The 24,390-nt window shown below is 36.1% G+C and overlaps 1 protein-coding gene across 6 annotated transcripts in view; it reads right to left on the reverse strand.

Annotated features, from left to right (window-relative positions):
• Window positions 1-24,390, reverse strand: part of Sytl5 (synaptotagmin like 5) — a 356,529-nt gene that overhangs the window by 27,129 nt on the left and 305,010 nt on the right. For 5 of the 6 annotated variants that reach the window (XM_055599625.1, XM_055599624.1, XM_055599628.1 and 2 more), the window contains 7 exons: window positions 23,417-23,546; window positions 20,764-20,870; window positions 15,104-15,196; window positions 14,292-14,357; window positions 11,507-11,685; window positions 10,040-10,139; window positions 7,535-7,696 (listed from right to left, as the gene is read on the reverse strand). In XM_055599625.1, coding sequence (XP_055455600.1) covers window positions 7,535-7,696; window positions 10,040-10,139; window positions 11,507-11,685; window positions 14,292-14,357; window positions 15,104-15,196; window positions 20,764-20,870; window positions 23,417-23,546 — 837 coding nt within the window. The remainder of the gene's footprint in view (window positions 1-7,534; window positions 7,697-10,039; window positions 10,140-11,506; window positions 11,686-14,291; window positions 14,358-15,103; window positions 15,197-20,763; window positions 20,871-23,416; window positions 23,547-24,390) is intronic. The other variant, XM_055599630.1, reaches the window with a different exon arrangement.

The raw sequence follows: 24,390 nt of genomic DNA on the forward strand, positions 1-24,390 counted from the left end.
CCCTTCTTTAAATGTTAAAGCTAATAAAACAATGCAGAAGTGAGCATCATTATGAAACTGCTTATCCTTAGTAACAAGATACGTGTTACTACTTGTTAATACTTCACATACTTTATACTTGTGGTACGTCTTGAAATTTGAATGATGGTAGAAGACTCCATAACATGTGATGCAGTGAACACCTCATTACATCTTTTACAGCCACAAAGTTCCTTAGGTTTTAGGCAATTTAGTTGAACCTCATTGACATCAGTAGACCAACTTATAAGTTGACAGCATGGTCCTTCTTTATTACATTATTCTTAAGGTGGATGTGCTTAATTTTTGATAGAAGAGTCACATAGATATTATAGAAATGGGGATATTGATCACCATTTGGTTAAGTACCCTGTCTTCTTTAGTCTTTTTGTCATCTGCATATTGAAGAAGTCTGAATCTTTCACGCACAGCTCATCTCCTGATACAAGATGGACTGAACATCAGCAGTTAAAAATGTTGTTGGCAGACAGTACTCAGCTCCTTTTCATGCACAGTCTGGACAAAATCTGTGCAGAGCAGAGAGAGGCAAAGTTTTCAAGTCTTCTAACTGGGAGAAATGTGATGGTGCCAGCCATATTTCTTTTGATAGCAAATTTTCATTTGCTTTTGATGGAGGCAACCACTTGCAGCTCACCATCTCTGCCAGATCAAGATGCAAACACAGGGTCTTATGTAGGCAACACAGGAGGAAGTTAGTGATAAGGCAGCTGTTGTGCCCATACAGCTTGAGCCAGACACTCTACTCTTGCAGTACTCAGATGCTAGGCATACAGTCCAGTTTGTCCTAGAATCTTTAATATCAAAAGCCTTGGTCAACTCTATGTGAGTTTACAGTATGTCTACTTAGGTGTTAGAGGAAGACTACATTGCCTATGTGCTTAGAACATGGACTGGAGTGACTGACAAAAAAACAAAATTTGAGCAAACCTTCATTTACATAAAGGATTTGCTATTATTAGCTCAAATAGGATAATGCAGGAATTGGTACAAAAAGAACCCCTTTGTTTGCATAAAAGGATTTCTGTGACTGGAAAAATATTGTGATTAGTACAAGTGCAAATATTCATTTGCATAAGATGTTTATAGTTATTTTGCAAAACAGATAATTCAGTAATCTATTCAAATATGACAATGTTGTATTTAGATAACACAAATTTTCATTTGCCTGAGATGCCTATGCAAGGAAAAAAAAATAATGCTATAATTGGTGTAAACACAGTCCTTTATTTGCATGGGGGGGCTGTTGTGACTGGTATAATAATTATTGATAAGATTGGTTCAAACAAAAGTCTTCATTTACATAATATTTTTACAAAAAAAATGGTAAAAACTGACCGGTAAAAAACTGACAGTGCTGTACTTGGTTTCAGTATATCAGATATACGTTGTAATTGATCCAAAGGCAAACCTTTATTTGCATAAGATACATTTGTAAAAAATGGGTAATGTGATTGTTGCACACATTCCTTTATTTGCATAAAATGTATACTTTATTTGCATAAAAGTAAGGGCTGTGATTGGCTGAAGCAAAAGCCTTCATATGTATGAGAAAGTTGTAGCACCTGATACAGAACTTACAAACATTCTGATTTGTCCTTTATTTGCATAGTAATGTTATCATGACTTCTATAAAACTGAGTGCTGTCACTGTTGCAAATACAAGACAAAATGCTTATTTCTATGGGACAAAATGAAGAATGTTAAGACAGAGAAACAACATATTTTACAATAGCCACTAATAACAAAAAGTACCTTGGTGTGAATCTAACCAAGGAAGTGAAAGACTCACATGAAAAAAACTTCAAGTCTCTAAAGAAAAAAAAAATTGAAGAAGATATCAGACGATGGAAAGATCTCCCATGGTCATAGATCAGTAGGATTAATATAATAAAAATGGCATCCTACAAAAAGCAATCTACAAATTTAATGCAATTCTCATCAAAATACAAACACAATTCTTTACAGAACTTAAAAGAACAATTCTCAATTTCATATGGAAAAACAAAATACTCAGAATAGCAAAAAAATCATGTACAATAAAAGATCTTCTGGAGGTATAGACATCCCTGATCTCAATCTGTACTATAGAACAACAGTAATAAAAACTGCACGGTACTGGAATAGAAACAGACTGGTCGATCAATAAAATTGAATCAAAGACTCAGAAATAAACCCATACATCTACAGATAGTTGATTTTTGACAAAGAAGCCAAAACCATACAATGGAAAAAAGACAGCACCTTCAACAAAGGGTGTTGATCTAACTGTATGTCTGTATGCAGAAAAATGGAAAGAGATCCATATCTATCACCCTGCACGAAACTAAAGTCCAAGTAGATCAACGACCTCAATATAAAATCAGACACACTAAAACTGTTAGAAGTTAGAGAAGGCCTTGATCTCATTGAAACAGGAGACAACTTTCTGAACAGAACACCAACACACAGGCTCTAAAATAAACAATCAATAAACAAGAGCTCAGGAAACTGAAAAGCTTCTCTAAATCAAAGGACACTGTCAGCAGAAGAAAAGGACAGACTACACACTGGGAAAAATCTTCAACAACCCTGCATCTGAAAGAGGGCTAATATCCAGAATATACAAAAAACTCAAGAAGTTAAACGTCAACAAAGAAAGTAATCCAACTAAAAAGTGGGGTACAGATCCAGGCGGAAAATTCTAAGCAGAGGAATATCGAATGGCAGAGAAACACTTAAAGAAATGTTCAACTTCCTTAGTCTTCCGGGAAATGCAAATCAAAATGACCCTGAGCTGAGATTCTACCTCACACCCAGCAGAATGGCTAAGATCAAAATTCATGGGAGAACAAATGCTGGAGACGTTGTGGAGAAAGGTAAATCCTTCTCTATTGCTGATGGGAATGTAACCTTGTACAACTCCTATGGAAATCAATCTGGCACTTTCTCAGAAAATTAGGAATAGTGTTAACTCAGGATCCAGCTATACCACTCCTGGGCATATATCTAAAAGATGCTCAACCTTACACCATGGACATTTGTTCAACTATGTTCATAGCAGCTTTATTCATAATAGCCAGAATCTGGAAACAACGTATATTTCCCTCAACTGAAGAACGGATACATAAATCATGGTACATTTACACAATGGAATACTACTCAGCAATTAAAAATAAGGAAATCATGAAATTTGCAGGCAAATGGATTGAACTAGAAAAGATCATCCTGAGTGAGGTAACCCAGATGCAGAAAGACACATATGGTATATACTCACTTATAAGTAGATATTAGACACATGATATAGAATAAACATACTAAAATCTATAGTCCTAAAGAAGCTAAACAAAAAGGACAACCCTAGTTAAGAGGCTGAAATCTCATTCAGAAGGGCAAACAGGATAGAAATTGGAAGTAGGAGAAGACAGGGAACAGGACAGGAGCCTTCCACAGGGGACCTCTGAAAGACTCTATCCATGAGGGTATTTAAGGAGACGCTAAAAACCATAACCTAACTTTGGGCAGAATACAGGGAACCTTATGGAAGAAGAGATAGATAGAAAGACACGAAGGGGACAGGAGCTCCACAAGGAGTACAAAAGAGAGAGAAAAAAAAAACCTGGGCTCATGGGGTCATGCACAGATGGATACTCCAACCAAGGACCATGCATGGAGAGGACCTAGATCCCCTGTTCAGATGAAGCCCATAGACTGCTCAGTTTTCAAGTGGGTGCCCTAGTAAGGGATACAGGGGATACAGGGGCTGTCTTTGAGATGAACTCAGTGGCTAACCATTTGATCACCTCTCCCTGTGGAGTACAGCCTTGCCAGGCCACAAAGGAAGATGACACAGCCATCCCCAATGAGACCTGATAAGCTAAGGTCAGATAGAGGGGGAAGAAGTCCTCTGGTATCAGTGGACTAGGGGTGGGGCATAGGGGGAGAAGAGGAAGTGTGGGTGGAACTTGGAGGAGATAAGGAGGGGCTATAGGCAGGATACAAAGCAATAAATTGTAATAAAAAATAATAAATATATTAATTAATTAAAAATAATTTTAAAACTTTGTTTCATACAGGCAAAATATATCTATCTCCTAAAATTTTATGAGTTATTTGTACCAACTTTAAGGCCAGTAGTTTAACTCAACCAACAAGTTGAATTCATTTATAAAATGGGGGAAACTTACCTCATGAGCTTGGGACTATTAAGTACCAGTACTGACTGCTGCCACTGATGGTGATATAGGGTTTTCTCTAACATTGTTTACTTTTCCATTAGTACTATAAATTGAGTCTGATTTCCTTTGTGGCAATCTTATTATGACTATGCTGTAAATGTTTTTATTTCATCAAATTATTCCAACCAATGAATTTTACCTTACTGGTGAGTTACTAGCTCATGAGGGGCAAGATAATATAATTAGATTTAGAAAATCTAGGTAGGCTAAAGGCATTGTTTTGATTATTGGAAAAGAAAAAAAAATTCTATATTTTTCTAGAGTGTATATACAAAGTAGGGAGCCATCGCCCACTTACACCTAATATTGTACAGTTTCAGCATAGGTGGAACTAGGAAAAGAGATCAACAATGTGTGAACTCTGAAACTGGAGCCAAAGAAAGAGTAGAAAGTCAAGAGAATCCAAGGTCTTGTTAAGATTTGCTAATGTGGATCAAGGTACCAATCAATGCAAATACTCCCAAGCTTTTACTGACAGTTTATGAGGTTCCTAAAAGAATACTGACAGCCTTACAGAAAATGCATATTCGACCCTAATGTCAGTTTTCTAAGAAGAATAAGGACTTCAAATATTCCAGGTCTCAGACATGTAACAAAGCTACCATATTTATGATTATGTTACAAATTAGAATACAAAAGTTTAAGAAATACCCAAAATCTCATAGGCATTTTGAAACCATGAGAGAACCAATGCTTATTTCAGTTCACTATCTTAACAAAATGTTTGTTTTTTTGTCACTACATATAAAGAATAATCTCTAGTATCATGAATATAACTTTCTATTTTCCTTCTTACTTACAAACTGACTAAATATATGAAGAAAATTTAGTTACTTATAATGAATCCAATGTATAGTTCTTCTAAGGTTGAACATGCTAGACTATACAAGCATTTTATAATTCTCCTAAGTAAAAAAAAAAAAAAAAGTTTTGGATAGTTATCACTTTTTCATGTGAGCAAAGGAGGTTATCTCTGCTTATGCTATAAATTATAAAGCATGAGAAAGAGAGATAATGTTTTGAGATTGGTCATGTTCTGTGGAATTGTTGTTTTTTATTCCAATTTTTCTTTTTTATATTTATTACAGTTTATTCATTTTGTATCCCAGCTGTAGCAACCTCCCTCATTCCCTCCCAAAGCTACCCTCCCTCCCTTGTCTCCTCCCATGGCCCTCTACAAATCCACTGATAAGGGAGGTTCACCTCCCCTTCCCTCTGACACTAGCCTATCCGGTCTCATCAGGAATGGCTGCATTGTCTTCCTCTGTGGCCTGGTAAAGACGCTTGCCCCTCAGGTGGATGTGATCAAAGAGCCAGCCACTGAGCTCATGTCAGAGACAGTCCCTGTTCCCCTTACTAGTGTATCCACTTGAAGACTGAGCTGACATGGGCTACATCTAAGCAGGGGTTCTAAGTTATCTCCATGCAAGGTCCTTGATTGGCATATCACTCTCAGAAAAGACCCCTGTTCCCAGATTTTTTGGTTATGTTGCTCTCCTTGTGGAGCTCCTGTCCCCTCCAAGTCTTTCTACCTCCCCCTTCTTTAATAAGATTCCCTGCACTCTGCCCAAAGTTTGGTTATGGATCTCAGCATCTGCTTTGATACACTCCTAGGTAGAGTCTTTCAGAGCCCCTCTGTGGTAGGCTCCTGTCCTGTTTCCTGTTTTCTTCCTCTTTCGATTTCCACCCTGTTCGCCTTTCTGAATGAGGATTGATCATCTTACCCTGGGTCCTTCTTGCTAAGCTTCTTTAGATGTACAGATTTTAGTATGGTTAGTCTACATTATATGTCTAATATCCACTTATAAGTGATTATCTGCCATGTGTGTCTTTCTGCTTCTGGGATACCTCACTCAGGACGATCTTTTCTAGTTCCCACCATTTGCCAGCAATTTTCATAATTTCCTTGTTTTTAATTGCTGAGTAATATTCTATTGTGTAGATATACCAGGATTTCTGTATCCATTTCTCAGTTGATCTGGGTTGTTCCAGCTTCTGGCTATTACAAATAAAGATGCTACAAACATGGTTGAGCAAATGTCCTTGTTGTGTACTTGAGCATACTTTGGATATATGCTTAGGAGTGGTATAGGTATATCTTGAGGAAACACTATTTCTTTTTATTTTAGTATTTTTATTAAATTTTTATTTTTTAATATTAGTTATGGTTTATTAACTTTGTATCCCAGCTGTATCCTTCTCCTTCATTCCCTTTCAATCCCACCATACCTTTCTCCTCTTCTCCCTACCCCTTTCCAAGTCCACTGATAGGGGGGGACCTCCTCCCCTTTCATCTGACCCTAGTTTATCAGGTATCTTCAGGCCTGCCTGCAAAGTCCTCCTCTGTTGCCTGGCAGGGCTGTTCCTCCCTTGGGTGTGTGTGTGGGGGAGCCATTGAGTTCTTGTCAGAAATAGTCCCTGTTCCCCTTACTAGGATACCCACTTGGATACTCAGCTACTATGGGCTATATCTGTGCACGGTTCTAGGTTGTATCCATGCATGGTCCTTGGTTGGAGATAGTCTCACAAAAGACCCCTTTGCCCAGATATATTTGGTCCTTGTGGAACTCCTGTTCTCTACAGGGCATACTAACTCATCCTTCTTTCATATGAACTTTTGCACTCTGCAAAAGGTTTCATTATGAGTCTCAGTATCTGCTTTGATACACTGCTAGGAAAGAGACTTTCAGAGGCCCTCAGTGGTAGGCTTCTATCCTGTTACTTGTTTTCTCCTACATCCATTGTCCATCCCATTTGTCTTTCTAAGTGAGGGTTGATCATCTTACTCAGGGTCCTCTTTGTTGTTTATCTTCTTTAGTTGTACAGATTTCAGTAATTGCCTGAGAAAGTGCCAGATTGATTTCCAAAGTGGTTGTAAAAGTTTACATTCCCACCAGCAACGGAGGAGGGTTCCTCTTTCTCCACATCCTCTCCAGCATGTTTTGTTACTTGAGTTTTTTAATTGTTTTAATGGCATGAAAATACTTTCTTGTTCTAATGAGATTTTATAGTGTGCTCTTTTTAGTAATACTCAGAAATCTTCAACTGATAAATGGATTTCAGTAATAAAAGTCACTTATATATGATTACATGGCTTCTCATGTTATACAATATGTATCTAATTGAAGAACTTTTAAAATAATGGTCTTATAATATCTATCAAAAGATTGTAATAATCTTTTCAGATTATTACTTGAAATTGAGAATTCTCTGCTTCTTCAGGCCTGGGATATCAGTTTGGCTTAAACTTGTCTAATTGTGTAGCTAGAAGCATTTCCTACCTTGGGCTGAAGCACAAACCACTCATCACATGGATTTTCAAAGTTCCATGAGTCAAAAGCAATCTCCACCTCTCCAAGGAAACTGTTGCGTCCAAATCGATCATAGTGCCAGACTGAGAGCTGCAGGGTTCTTGTTTCCAGCTGGGTGTGGCTGATGGTATACTATAAATGAGATGTACAGTATCACACACTGCAGGGAGAATTCTTTCTAATTGTACATCTGGCTGCTGAAATTGACTTCAATAATTTTGATAGGCATCAGCAATATGAAAAAAACTTTTTATTTCTGTTATAAGTGAAGTTATAATGCAAAAACACATTTTAGGTCATTCCTAGTTAAGAAATTATATATATGCATATATATAATTGTAGGAGTCAAAAAACTTCAGGGACAATATGAAAGTGTTAGGTGATGAAGAAACCTCTTTCTAACTTTACCTGGCTTTTTCTGTATTTACTTGTTTTGTTGTTTGTTTGTTTTGGTTTTGTTCTTTTGCATGTCTACTTTGTAGCTCTAGGCTTAATATAATGATCACCCAACTTATTCATTCCCAATAAAAATCCTTAAATATAGAAAAGTACTGACATGAGAAATTCGTAGTCTAAGCTTCATAAAGCCCAGTATAAGTGTAGATGTTAAAAACTACACACAGATTGAGTAGATGGTAGATATTGGGGGCTTTCTTTATCTTTTCCAGAACAATTTTAACCAGGGACACATGAGTATACATCTTCTAATCTTCTGTTGTTCTGTACATCCCTCTGGGTCTCACTTTAGCTTGACCGATTTCAAAACTTTGATTTGTGTGTATTCCTGGCCGAGCTCTGATTATCAAATTAGAGATGACACTCTGCTCCCTGAATTTATCTGTCATTGTGTTGATCTCTTCTGCTTGGGCTCATTTCTGCAATCCTATTATGACCACTGGATCTATGCTCAGCCTGTGTCTGTCAGTTTCCATATGATCTCTCTTAATATTGGCCCCCGCTTCTACACATACCTCTAGTGGTGCATGTAGACTCTTGGCTTTCTTCTCTTATGAGCACTCACTGTGATAGACTCTGAATTCATTACTCTGGGCACAAGTCCATACATTTTCTTATGATTGCCAATACATTTTATCCTTTCTTTGTCCTTTCTACCAGGACAGATGGATCCAGAGTGAGAGAAGGGATTGTTTATGGCTACCCATAAGAAGTAGAAATTTCTTTAGAATTTAGAACCTAAGGTCTGGTTTACATTTTACCTAGGCATTTTCTGAGATTTCTCAAATTTGACCTTACATTGCTAATGTTCATTAACCACACACCTATATTTAGCCACACTTGGAGGTCTTAATAAGAAATAGCACATAGCCCTTGTTAACAAAGCACTAAATATGTGCAAAGTAATTTGCTGAATTAGTGATGAAGCCCATTTAAGACAATTCTAAGAAAGCAGATTTCTCAAATATGTAATTTCTTTTGTGGCAAGACAAACCAGCTTAGATGCACTTTGTCATTTTACTGGATCTTTTCAACTTAAGGCATAACCCCAACAACAGCAGAGAGTAAACAGAATAAGACTAGGTTACTTTGCTTTTCTAGTCCAAAAATACTTCAAAGAAGCTAATGATATACAAGTCCTAGCTTTCTAAAAGCACATACTTTTTTAAAAATATAAATATATTCCATTTAGTTATGTTTTCTTTTTGGGTTGTTTGTATTTTTGATACAGGGCTGGTATCATTCTGTACGTAGGCCAGGCTTGCTTGCATCTCACTATGCTATCTTAGGATAGCCTTGAACTCTTTTTTATTAATTAATTAATTTTTTATTAATTAAAATTTATTCACTTTGTATCCCAGCTGTAGCCCCTTCCCGAGTCCCCTTCCAATCCAGCCTTCCCTTCCTCTTCTCCTCACATGCCCCTCCCCCAGTCCACTGATAGGGGAGGTCCTTCTCCCCTCCCATCTGACCTCAGCCTATCATGTCTCATCAGGGTTGGCTGCATTGTTTTCCTCTGTGGCCTAGTAAGGATGCGCTCTCTTACTAGGGCGAGAGGATCAAAGAGCTAGCCACTGAATTACTGACTGAGACAGTCCTTGTTCCACTTACCAGGGAACCCACAGGATACTGAGCTGCCATGGGCTACATCTGTGCAGGGATTCTAGGTTATCTGCATGCATGGTCCTTGGTTTAGATATCAGTCTCAGAAAATACTCTTGGGCCCAGATTTTTTTTTTTTTTTTTTTTTTTAGTTCTGTTGCTCTCCTTGTGGATCTCCTGCCCCCTCCAGGTCTTTCATCTCCTTCTTTCATAAGATTGCCTTCACTCTGCCCAAAGTTTGGCTATGAGTCTCATCATCTCCTTCGATAGCCTGCTGGGTACAGTCTTTCAGAGGCCCTCATGGTTAGCTTTGAACTCTTAATAATACTCCTACCCTAACCTTAAGCCTAGAGTTAATTCTAAATCAATGAGGTTCTAATTAATATGACATGAGTCTCTATGATAATATTTATTTACCTTTAATGTTTCGTTGAATTCTGGATTGGTACCTGTTCTGATTTTGGTCTTGCGCTTATTGTTTCGGGACTTGTCTGGAAGAAGGTATGACTTGACATAACTAGAAATAACAAAGGATAAAAATCATTATTTGAAACATATTTTGTTAGAAATATTCCAGAACTTTAGTGAGAAAAGAGAATAAGTAAGCAGATAAAAGAGAAGGAAATGAGATTTTATTGTGTCTAATAGGATATCATAAGTATAACTCTGGGCTTTCTACGAGAAAAAAGGCATTGTTGTATATTGGTAAAAAAAAAAACGGGTTTTGGCATCAAGAAAATTAGCTTGGATCCACCCATGCATTACTGCTTTTGATAGCCTTGGATTTTTAACTTTTCTATGTTTGTTTCTTCAAGTATAGAAAGTGGGATAGTAACAAAACCTAATCCATGAAACATACATGAGGAGCTACCATACTGCAGAAGTGGAATCTGCTAAAATCAATAATCTTACAACCTTTTCTGGGATATATGTCTCGCCATTACTAGCCCTATACTCTGATGTCAGAACATAGGACCAACTGGAGTAAATGAATGAAAGACAGAAATTAAAAGGAAGAAATGGAAACTGACAACAATATAGTTTAATCCAATACTTTGGCTTATGCTAGCTAACCATTTTAGAAGCCTCTTGGGACAGGCCCATTAGAGTAGACATGCACAAAACTGAAACATATTATATCAGGGTTCTGAAACACATTTGCTAGGGTTTTGGTGGTTCCTTTCCATGTTGGCCAAAGTAATTCTATTTGTCATTTAGCCATTTAAAATCTAGAGAATAGGAAGTCAACAAAAACTCCCAGCATTAGGTAAGGAGATATTTGTAATTGACAGCTGCTGGGAGAGAGACAATGGCTTTCTTCAATGGAGTGACACCAGGTATAATCAAGAATACTCGAAGGCAGGCCTCATGCTCAGGAGTAGTTGAACAACACAAATTGGACTCCAGATCCCTTTTGTGTGAGTGAATGTGTGTGTGTGTGTGTGCACATACACACTTTTATTTGTTTGTTTTTTTAAGAGAGACAAAAAATATGAAGTTTATAGGGGTGAATCTAGGAGGTTTGGGAAGGAAAAGAATATGATCAAAATATATTGTATGAGAACTATTTTAAACAATCAGCATGATACTCATAGATATCCTGGTATATCCCAATATGTCACTCCATGAGGGGCCTCTGTGCAAGCTAAAAGCTTGTTAGTCCTGAATCACATAATGGCCTCTTTCAAATCTGGTAACCAAGGATACAAACATCATTCTCATGCTTCAGAAAATGTTTAGAAATACAGGATAGGAGGGAAGTCACAAGTACCTTTCTGAGAAGGTTCTTAATTGAAGTGAATCTTTAACCTCTTCTGAAGAGGAAATGTGTATGCAGACAGAGAAGGGTGCTAGAAATAGTAGAAAAACATCCTATGTCCTTACGCATCTGTCCTCTGTTTCTTTTCATCTCCTATGGCCAGGTTTCTGCAACTCTTGACAAAAATGTATAGCCCACCAGTTTTGTAGCAGTAGCTGATGTGGAGAAGAATTTCACCAGTGACCTTCACGTTGCCATAGTCTCCTGTTTCACTGTAAACACTCATCATGCTGTTAAGGCTGGTCTGGAATACACAAGATGAAAGAAGTGGCCCGGTGCTATTCTAAGGCTTTTGTTACAAATAGACCCCCCCCCCCCTTAGTCAATTCTAATTGTTGCTAACTTTGCTTTTTATTTTATTTTATTTTTGCTGGTGGTACATAAAATTCTAATCTGAGAACAACACCCCCATGTAACTACATTAGTAAGGGAGGAAGGAAGCTTGCTGAGAGAGGAAAACATCTTCTCTTAGTTACCTGAAATCCTTTATGTCTTTTAATGAATACAGAGTCATTTAACAATTTTTGATATAATCTTTCTTCTTCAGCCCTGTCACTATCAGTTTTTGCTAATAGATTCTAGCACAATCTATTTAAATATCTAGAATATTATGATCAGAAGAAAGAAAAGCTCACTCCATATTATGAGTTAACAGAAGAAAACCTAAGGTGACTTTCTCTACACTAACACTGCATATGCCACAAGTTTTAGGGGAACTACAGCTGAAGCCTTAACAAAGGTATGGCAGGATGCACTATACTCACAAGGCTGTCAGTCCCCCAACTTAGTAGCTGTGTGGCTACATAGGTAGTCCAAGAGTCATGGCTTTGAAATTCCACGGAATAGTAATGACCAAAATATAAGTAAAGTAGCTCAATTAATGAAAAACATAAAAATCTATAAGGATGAATAAATATTTTTGTCAAAATATTTGTAACATGAGATACATCTTTTAAATCAATGTAGCATTATTATTCAGTGTTAGAAACAAAGACTTTGCATCTTAGTAACCTGATGGACACAAAAGACCAGTAAAATTCATGAATGATGTAGTAGTTTCATAACCTTTCTTTCACTACTGAGAAGCAATGACTACAGTGTCACAAAGAACATATAGTTGCCATTTGTTCATAGAGCTAGAGATGTAGACATAAAAACTCTATATACATGGAACACCTATCTGTCTTATATCATGTGTGGATATATATGAATGAATCTATGTATCTTTCTATCTATTTATCTTATTATATGTTTGTCTACCAGTTCGATTAGATTTTGTTGCTATTGCTTTACAAAAGCTTTTGTGTTTCAAATAGGATGTATTTCTTCAAAGAACAGTATGTATGACTTAATTCATAATCTCTTTTAAACTGGAGTCAAGGTTAAGAGTAAACCAAGAATTCTAAAATTTCCTACAAGCTGTTTCTTAAAGAGAGCTAATTAAGTAACTGAATTTGTCTTTCCTATTAAAATATTGCAACATAATTTTAAAACTTTAACTATATAATAAATAAATCACCTGGGGATCATACTGAAATAAAGATTAAGCCTGGGATAGTCTGGCATTTTCACTGTTCTGCAGACAGTTAGGTCTTAAGGACACAAATAATGTGTGCTTGCATCTCAGGTACCACTGTGAACTCATGGGCATATCAAAGAATATTTGAAAGGGAAACACAGATGCAACAGCATCCATTAGACACATACAGAATAGACAAAATACTAAATAACAGTTTATAGTGTTGTTATTAATATTATAGTTTATTTTCCGATGAATTCCTATTTGTGATATGCTGAGCTTTTGACAATTTTTTCAATCTAAAACAAATTTCACTAAAATCTATATAGAACCCAGGCATGGTGGTACATGTCCATCATCTCAGAACTTAGAAGATGGAGGCAGAAGGATGTCCAATTTCTCAAACAAAATCAATTTTCTCAAAGAAAATGAACCAAGCCAAACAGGAAGAAATAAAACATTAATGTTGAATGGCAAGTATACATGATGATATTTGTTGAGATTCTAAGAAAGATCTGACAAACTATATACTACTCATCAGGTACACTCTTCCTATTAGTAATAAGTAATGGAACAGCTTAAGAACAGAATAAAATATTTACCTGAAGTATTTTTTTCAAAGAGTTATTAATTTTAGAGGATTTATGTGAATATTAAGTTTTTGGGAAGGCAGTGCTTACTTTACATCCAGGACTTAAATGAGAGAATAACTGAAACCCTAAGAACTCTATAAATTGAGAATTTTTGGGGTCCAAGGTTTCACAGTAGTGTTGATCCATGAACCATACCTCAAGTCTGAAGTGTTATGAATTATCCTCAAATATATTACACAAGAGGAAACTCTGGTTCACAAATTTGTTAGTTATATGTAGTAATAGAGGAAAACTGGGTTTCTAGTGAAAAGTCCCATGGGTCACAGTTCACTGCCCCCTGGTATAGCTATTTCAACAAAGATCAAAGATTAATGAGGGATCCCTGTGAGTACAAGAAAATTTAAGGAGTCACAAAATACAAGTCTTAGGAGGCTTGTTGTTTTACTAACAACCTCCTTTTTTTTTTTTCTTTATCAAGACATAGCTGTGACTTAAACTGGAGATTCTTACTTCAAAGTTCCTATTATTGATAAACGATTTTGGGCACACCTTTTGCCTGGTACTCAGAATAAAATGGAATACCGTAGGTATGTCAGCTCACGAATCCCTTCCAAGGAAAGTATCTGGCTGTGTACAAGTCAGAAAACATGTGGAACTGTTCATCCAACCATATTTCCCAAACCATGAAACTTGTGAAGTATGGTTGGGAAGAGGGAAACGGCAAAGGTGAAAACTCACGGTGTCTGAATCAGCATCAGGGACATTTAGGTAGCTCCTCTTCCTATCAGATCCTGCTTGGGAGTTCTTTAAGAGAGCCATCCAATGACCAAAAAAGAAAGGACATTAGAGCATGGAAATCAGAGAAGCAAAGAAATACACAGGTACAGAGGTATATACAGTGGCATGTGGGTTGCTAAAGTTTGCTCTCAGGAGAGCGACAACTCAAGGTAAGAGCAGAATTTCCCCTGCAGACAGTGGAAAGCTCTGGACAGTTTTTTGTTTGTTTGTTTATTTTTCAGTAGGAAAGAAAGCAGAGTAGTGGTGTCTTATAGGAATATGGTTGGCAGTAGTGTAGAGAGCAAGTGGAGAGTTGAGAGAATGATATGAGAGAAACTTATCAACAGAACTGTAATAATTTATAAAATTGAGATGACTGGGCATCAAATTAGAAAATGAAGAAATTGAATTTCTCCAGGTTTTTATGAAACAATTGAGTATGTTTGTAGAAATGCCAAATGACTCCTGCACATGTCAATGGTCATATCACAGTAATTAGCCTTTCTATCACCTTCACTATTTAATTCTTTGTGTTGGAACTCTTCAAACTCCTCTTACCCAGTTCTTTATGAAGTGGGAATGAAGAGATTGCAAAAGCTGTGTGGGTATCATGGAAGAAGAAAGGATTCAGGAGTCAAAATAGAGTGAAGGTGGTGTAAGGGCATGGGGCAAGCAAGAACCTACAATAGCTTTGGCCATATGGTCATACCTTACCATCTCTTTTGAAAATGCACAGGAAATGAACAAAAGAAAGTTTCTGTGAGAATGCTTACAGTTGACAGGCCACTTGCCAGACTGTAGGTATTTGCAGAAAACCCAGAGGACACTAATTCATCAACTCCATCTTCTGTCTCTTCTAAGGAGTTCTAGAAAAGGATGTAGAAGTCAATGACTTAGTTTATTTTTGTCCTAGGAAGATTTCTTTTACATGAAAAAAAAAAAACTATTTCACAAATATTTGGAATATTAAAGAAAAACAGAGGAATCAGCTCTCCTGAAGGTTTAGGTTTTTGCACTTCCAATTAATTTTAATTACAAAATCAAAGGAGTAGACAGGGCCTGTGCATTGTGGGCAGAGTTTTTTTTGTTTGTTTGTTTGTTTGTTTGTTTTTTGTTTTGTTTTGTTTTTCCTACAATGCTTGCTTGATGAAAGGAACATGACATTTGGAATCACACAGACATGGGTTCAATTCCTTCCTCCTTGATCTCCAAGGTGATCTTCGAACAGGACACTTAAGTTATTTTTAGATAAAACTCATCCTCCTCTACACACTTTGTCTCTCACACACTCTTTTTTATTTTTGCTTCTTTATTTTGCTTCTTTGATCATAGTTTTACTAGGACAACTTTACCAATTTATACACTGATATTTGTTTTTTGAATCTTTTGTAATTATTCCAAGATTTCTTTATTTTTGTAAGTGTATTTGACCTTAAACTGTTTTTAATGTGGACTTTTGTTTGGTAAGTCTGGGAGGCCATGTTAGCTTTAAATAGGATTTTTTTTTTAAAGTCCCAGGTTTAAAATAGCTGTCTTTCAATATTTTGAAAACATTAAAAGAAGGGGAGTTAGTATGATATGGAAAGGATAGGAGCTCTACAAGTACCAAATATATCCGGGCACAGGACCTTTTCTGAGACTGACACTCAACCAAGGACCATCTATGGATATAACATAGAACTTCTGCTGGGATGTGGCCCGTGGTAGCTCAGTAACCAAGTAGTTTTCCAAAGCAAGGGGAACAAGGACTATTTCTAACAGGATCTCAAGGGCAGGCTCTTTGTCCTCCCCCCCCGCCCCAGGGGAGGAGCAGTCTGTTAGGCCACAGAGGAGGACTTTGCAGCCAGCCTTGAAGATACCTGATAAAACAGGGTCAAATGAAAGGGGAGGAGGTCCTTCCCTATTAGTGGACTTGGAAAGGGGCAGGGAGGAGACCAGGGAGGGAGTTGGGGAGGGGGAGGGAATGAGGGATCAGGATACAGCTGGGACACAGAGTTAACAAATTGTAACTAAAAAAAAAAAAAGAAAACATTACTGTTTTTATCTGTACTCAATATCAACATAGAAAGCTGATATTAATTTAATTCTTATTTATCTGTATAAAATAAGATTCATTTCTGTAAGTTTTTAAGATTTTTTTCCTTGTATTTGCTATTCTTTGACTTTAATGTTCCTAGGTGTGATTTACTATTCATCTCTCATTTTGGATAGTTTCAAACTAGGCATTTCTTTAAAGTACTGCAAAAACATCTTTACCATTGCATCAACTAGTTCCTTTTCGTATGTTTCTTATTTCTGTGTGTGTGATTGTGTAGCAGTTACAATACAAATTTCTAATCACTGCAAATCGTTAATTTTTCTTCATTAATTTATTTGTTCATTTTACATCCCAATGATCACCCCACTCCCTCCTCTCCTCCTAGTCCCACCGTCCCACCCACTTCCCCCATAACTCCCCCCCCCCCCACACACACACACCTCCTATCACTGGGTACCAACCTATCCTGGCACATCAAGACACATCAGGACTAAGTGCCACCTCTTTCACTGAGGCAAGACAAGGCAGCCCCGTAGGCACACGGGATCCAGAGAGAGGCAAGAGAGTCCAAGTCAGAGACAGCTCTTACTCCAATTGTTAGGGGACCCACTTGAAGATCAAGCAGCCCATCAGCTTTAGATGTGTAAGAGGCCTAGGACAAGTCCATGCATGCTGTTTGGTTGGTGGTTCAGTCTCATGAACTCATATGGGCCCAGGTTAGTTGACTCTGTAGGTCTTCTTGTGCTGCCCTTGACTCCTCCAGAGGTGATCAGAGTGGGGGATCAGGTGTGGGGAGAGTGAGGATGGGGGGTGAGAGGGCTGGGAGAGGGAAAGGAAATTGATGTTGGGGTATCTCTGGGACAAGCTGGACACTTCAGATGGGGGAGGCTCCTGGGAAGATATGAAGGTGACCCTAGCTGAGATGATTTTCCTTTAAAAATAGAATATTATGAAAAATGGTAAGCATCCAGGTGAAAAGAGATGTATTTATGTGTTAAAAAAACAGAAGGATTAATACAAAGAAATCATAGTTCCTTAAGCCCATGTCTTTAACACAAAAATAGCCACTTGTCTTTTTACTAGTGAATGAAAGTTGCCTGTGTGTGTGTGTGTGTGTGTGTGCGTGTGTGTGTGTGTTTGTGTTCAAGACAGAAGTTCTTAATAAATATATGACTTGCAAATAGATTTGTCTGTTTCTATTTTTGTAATGTTGTTTTTAGGAGTACAAATACTTTTGCTGAAATTCAAGCATTACATGGTGTTTTAAGAACACTGATGAACAAATGGTGTGAAGATTTTCTCCTAAGTTTCCAGTCACAATTATACACCATTAGTTCTTACATTTGGATGACTAATTTTGAATTAATTTGCATTTTTATGCATGATGTATGTGACAAGAATCAGAGACTTTGTGCTTGGCTTTTAGCATATAGCTATCCTATTGTCCCTATATAATTAATTGAGGTTATCCTTTTTTCAATCACAAGTGACTATATATGACTATATGCATTTATATGACTGTAACTGAAAGAGCTGATTTTTTAGATGCTTAGCTCCATTCTAATTATTTTCTATGCTTATGTCATTGACTTCATTGTTGAAATTATTTAAAAACTAGTAGTGTAAGTCTTCCAACTTTGTTATTAAAATTTTGTTCTGGGCCCCTGGAATGTTCAAATGAATTTCAGAATTCTCATGTTTATTTCTATAAAATATCTTAGTTGAATTTTGGTTGATATTGAATCTATAGATTAACCTGGAAGAAGTTTTCATCTTAAAAACATGAAATTTTCCAAACTATAAACACAGTATCTCTTCATTTATTGTCACAAAGTACACCTTATGCTTTTGAAAACACACTTATTTCCTACTTTTTTCCAAGTATTTTTCATGTTATTGATAGAATTACATCCTCAACTTGATATTCTAGCTATTTACTGATAGAATATAACTTACAATTGGATTTTATGTTTTTATCTCACTGCTTGAAACTTAATGAATTGGCTGCAGTCATATATTTTAGTATCATTTATGATTTTCTACATATAGAGTCATATCATCTGAAAATAAATGCACTGCAAGTGTTTTTTTATTTTTATTTTTTATTATTGTCTATTGAGAACCTTCCTTTCCTTTTCCTTTTCCATCCTTTTATTTCTCCCCTTCGCACCATTGGCTCTAATTTCCTGTGTAGTGCTGAATGAAGGAACTCGGCTTTGCTTACTGCATTTAGGTATAATCTACTCATTTTACCAGTAAGCACCATGTTAATTGTACTATCTATAGATGGCCTTCATTAGGCTGAGGAAATTCTTATTTCTTTCTGTCTTTCTTTCCTTCCTTCTTTTTTCCTCTCTCTTTCTTTCTTTCCTCTTTTTTTCATTTATTTATTAATTTAATCTCTTTACAGCCCAATCCCAGCTTTTCTCCTTCTTTCTAGTTTGTTGAGATTTTAATAAATGTAGATGTGGGATTTTGTCAAATAATTTATCTCCTTCTACTGAGATATTATGACAAGTACCTTTTTACTACTATCTTCATTTATTTTTAAAAGCTTCATATTTTACTTGTATTTGTATTTGTATGTGCCCAGAAGAAGGTGTCAGATCCCCTGGAACTAGAGTTTTAAGTGCTTGTGAGTCAACATGTGTAGGTGTTGGGAAAAAAAAATCAGGTCCTCTCTAAAAGCAGCAAGTACTCTTAACCTTTAAGCTATCTCTCCAGCCCCTACATTCACTTATTTTTAAATGGTTGGACCAAACTTGCTTCTATGGAGTAAATACTACTTATCTATAGTATGTGATTCATTTTGTTGTTGTTACGGGATGGGGCTTAAAGATATTTTATTAAAGATATTAGCACCATTTTGAGTACTAAGATATTGTTCTCTGTTGCTGTACTGCCTTTCCAGCTTTGTTAACCAGTGAAGTAATGGATGTCACATAATGAATGTGCAAGTACTTCCTCATAACTTTCTGAATGAGTTTATAAATTCTATGATTTATTCTTCAAATACATAATGGACCAAGCACGGTGGCTCACATCTGTAACATTACTACCTGGGAGGCTAAGCTCAGAGTACTACATGTAAGTTTAAGGCTAGCATGGGCTACACAGTACCAGGCCAGTCTAGGTTGCAGAGTGACACTCTGTCTACAGCAGCAATAACCTCAAATACTTAATGGAATTTATTAGTAAAGCCATCCACACCCTAGATTTTTCAATGGGAAATTTTACCTTTGACCTGAAGACGTTCCATACATAATTTAAGTTTGGTCTAAGGTTTTTCAATACATAATATACCGCAACCTAACTTGATATGCAAATAGGTGTATCCTAGTATTTTAAGTATAGTTGAGTCTCAGCCAGTCATGAGTGGATAATTATCAAAATCACAACCTAGATAGGCAAGCTGTAATCTTCACCCTCAATTTCATTTTCAGTATGTCATTTTCCTCTTTAATGCCCATTTTACTGGTTAGTTCTCTGCCAACTTGACACATGCTAGGATCATCTGGGAAGAGGGAACCTCAAGTGATAAAATGTCCCTATTAGATTGGCCTATGGAGCATTTCCTTGATTGATATTAATGTTGAAGGGCCCAATTCACTATGGGCAGTGCCACCCTCGGTCTGGTGTATAGAAGAGAAGAGGCTGAGAAAGCCATTGGGGAACAATCCAGTAAGTAGATTCTATTGTCAGTTCTAGTAGATTTCATTACTAAATTATCCAGGGTTTTCTGAGTACACAAGTTTTATTTCACACTTTTTGCAATATTTAATATTTATAAAACTTTCTATTTTATCTTATGCATTTTCAAACCTTCAGACATTATTAACTAATAATAATGGCAGTGAGAATCCATTACTAAGTTTCAATGTAAATGGATTAATGACATCACATTAAAATGTCATAGACTGTGATTTTTTAATATTTAATATCTGAAATCATGTTTAAATGACTTTCATCAGTTTTAAAGTAGAATTTTATGGACATGCTTAAAATTTTACCAGAAGTTTTTGGCTTTTTAACTCAGTTTTTATGTTTTTAATATACTTTTGGACTATAATGTTACTTCATTTTATATATATTAATTATTCCATTCATGTCTAGAACAAAATGAACTTTTTTGGTGTAGCATTTCAATTAATTGCTAAGTCACTTTATATTATTTTAAGTTATATGTATATGTTCATTAATTAATTTTACTTGTAGTATTGTTTTTACTTTTTAATTATAACATTTTAGTTTCTTTTATATTTGATTGTGAAAAAACCAGAAAGGCTCACTCTCGTCATTTTACTCTCAGCTTATCACCTAAAAATGCAAGCTCTTGAAGCAAGATCATGCCCTCCTTTTCATGTGCTATTGAACTTTCTTCCACATCCAACTTACCAAGTCTTTGTCTAATGCTCCAGGGACAGATCTGCTTCTTATGCTTGAAGTATCCTCTAAGTCTTCCGCAAATGACTCACTCAAATCTAACTCAGATCGACTCCGGTCTGGAGGGGTAAATATTAAATGCAGATGTGAATCAGTTTGTCATGGTTCTGCATTTCCATTGCAAATAGTTCAATATTTTTAGTTTTACCTGCATACACACACACACACACACACACACACACACACACACACACACAGTGACAGAGGCAGAGAAACAGAGACAAAGACAGAGAATGAGAATAAAGTGTCATGGATAAAGCAACCAGACTCACAAACTTCATACTGTTTTATATTAACATATTTACATTTTTTATAGTATTTGAAAAGTACCTTGGTATGTGTTTTCATTTGGCCTTTGATCACAGGGGTTAAATACTCTGTTATAAAATCCAAGAGTAGTTTTAAGCTGTTTAAATATTCTGATTTACCCTTTTCTAAATATTAGAAATGGTCATAGATTGGGTCTTGAAGCCTCATGAGAAAAATAACTTCTCATTCTTGAAGAGAATTCACTGTGCTTTCACATTTGACATAAAATGAAGCCAAACAATCATAAATTTCCATTTTTAAAACTTCCTTTCATGCAAAAGGGAGTGACTATAGAAAAACTGAGTTTGATTTCACTAGTTACTAGAACATTCTTTTGTCAACATCTTTTGTCAACATATAAAGAACAACTTTATATCAGTATTTTTTTTTGAATAGCAAATAACAAATGATGCACTGACAATGCTGTAGACAATTTACCAAGTCAGAGCAGTTTACTTCCACAGAATAGTTCTCTTCTAAACTTCCACTGAGACAAATATAGTTGCTTATAGAGAAGAGAGACTGGACAGAGCAATCCAATACTTTGGTTTGAAATGGCAAAATGCAGCAATGAGGAAGGGCTTAGCATGGGGCCTGATGGAGTAAGTGCTGAGTAATCAGGACTTGTGGAAGACATGCAGTAGAAGGTGACCTTATGGTGTTAGTTTCTGTTTCATTGAACAGGTGAACTCCTTTACCATCATTTTATTTTAAAACTACATTTATTTATTTAGTGGGCATGCACCTTATGTGTACCATGACACAAGAGTCAGCTTTTGGGAGTTAGTTTTCTCCTTTCATCAAGGAACTAAAAATGTGGGCCCCAAGGAACTAAAAATAGGAGGTCAGATGAGGTAGCAAGAGCCTTTACCCACCACACCATCTTACTGGCCTACTTTTCTATTTTTGAGAATATACATTTTAGAGGGCTCTGGTTTCCAGTGCCAACACGAACGTGGCTACACCCACAAACACAAAAACATGCATACAGAAACCATTTGGAAACCTGCTGCCTAAGAGAATATTCCTTGAAATTCAAGTTACAAGCCATGCAGATATTATCCTTAATTATCTTTAATATCTGCTACATATTGGTTTAATGTTGAAATGTAGTTTGATATATGGTGCATAAACATTACAATATTGATGTATTTCTCTGTACATTTTTCATACTCATAGGAAATAAACTGCAATATAAATAATATCCATAGAAATTAAAAGATTTCTTACTAATGTCTTTAGTATGTGTGCTGGATATTTTCTTTAAATCATCATGGAATTCTTTTATTGAGGAGATAGTGTATTCACTTACCTTTATATATATATTATATATATATATTATATATAAATATATATTCTCATAGTTATATATCTATATATTCATATATATATTTAAATATATATTCTCATAGTTACATCGTTTCCTCCTATCCTCTCCTTCCTCCAAATGTTCCAATGTACACCCCCACCCACCTCCTCACTTTCAGATTCATAGCCTCTTTTTTTAACTGTTGTTACTGGGATGAAGGAACCTCAACTGAGAAAATGTTTCCATCAGCTTGCCCTGTAGGAAAGCCTGTGGGGCATTTTCTTGATTGAAATTAATGTGGAAAAAAGCAGATCACTGTGGACAGTATCACCCTTAATCAGGTGGTCCTGCAGAGAATATGAAAGCAGATGGAGAAATCCATGAAGAGCAAACCAGTAAGCTACATTCATCCATGATCTGCACTTTAGTTCCAGCTTTCCCTTCATGACTATAAACCATAGAAGGAAAGAAACCTTTTCTTCTACAAATTGCTTTTGGTCATGGTGTTTATCACAGCAATAGAAAACACACTAGACCAAACTACTTACAAGTAATTCCAACTTAAAGGATTAAACACTTTATCTGGGTATATGGAATGTCTAACCATTCTATAGTCTGTACCATAATTTCCTTGATCCATAGGTGAAAGTTATTACCTGTCATATCAAATGCACCCTAGAATTATTTGTATTTTCTATATTCTATACTGATAATTTGTTATAGATTTGAATTTTAACAATGACTTAGAGCAAAGCTATACACTCAATATGAGTAGATTTCTCATAAATGCAGTGAGCCCAATACATCACCTGAGACTACTTTTAGAAAATACTTATGCATTAGACTATTACTCTAATGGATGGTATACTTTCTCAAGTATAAAACATACACTCACTACCATGTAAACAGTAAATTCAATTTAATTTAGTCTTTTTTTTTTTTTTGGAACGGTGCATTCAGTACATTACTCATGTTGTAATACCCTACCTGATGAAAGAGTGGTACCAGACACTGCTATGGAAGGTGTACCAGATGTCTTTCTGCGATGACCCTTTGTGAGCTCCTCAGAGGTGCTTTCAATGGCAGCCAAAGCCATGGTATTTTCAAAACCATGTTCCTTCCCACAAAGAAAAAAAAATGAAGAAAGGAACATTATACTGACTGATTTCTCTTAAAACCATTTCATAAAAGTATAACTTAGTATAAACATACTTATGTATATTATTTGGAGGGAGAATCAAATAACATTCAAAGGACACTTATCAAAAGCCCATATACACTTCAAAAGTTAATATATAACATTAAATCCAAGAAAGTTTCAATTTAGTATGAAACATATTTAAGTCATTTTTTTTTCATTCATAAGACTAGTGATAAAAGGTTAGCAAGAAAGATTATACAGAAATATCCAGTCCTACATGGAGTAGCAGGAAGCCTTAGAACTATTTGGTCTTGTGTTTGTCCTCTGTTGTGGTTTTTACAAGGACTGTTTCCCCAAACGTCCAAAGATTCTTTGATCTTGAGATTGGTGGAATTGAAGGATAACAGAACCGTTTTAGAGGTGTGCCAAGTGGAATGTTGCAGGTAACTGGCAACCATGAAGAGAGCAGCTTGCTCAACAGTGCATTGCCTGCCATATCTTGCTTTATTATATGCCACAAAAGGCATTTTTTCCTTTCCCCCCCTTTTTTTTGCTTCTTTTTCTTCCTTTCTTTTCTTCCCTAACCTGCAACCCCCAAAACTGTAAGCTAAAACAAACTTTTTTTTTAAGTTGTTGTATCTCAGGCACTGTTACAATAATGGAAAACCAAGCATATAGACTCTTTTTTATTAGTTTTGTGTTTATCTAGAACAGTTGTTTTCAACCTTATTAATGCTGTGACCCCTTAGTACAGTTCCTCGTGTTGTGGTGACCCCCAGCCATAATATTATTTTTGTTGCTACTTTATAACTGTAATTTT

This window comes from Psammomys obesus, unplaced genomic scaffold (assembly GCF_907164565.1).
Source record: "Psammomys obesus unplaced genomic scaffold, mPsaObe1.curated_primary_1811, whole genome shotgun sequence".
NCBI classification, from domain to species: Eukaryota; Metazoa; Chordata; class Mammalia; order Rodentia; family Muridae; genus Psammomys; species Psammomys obesus.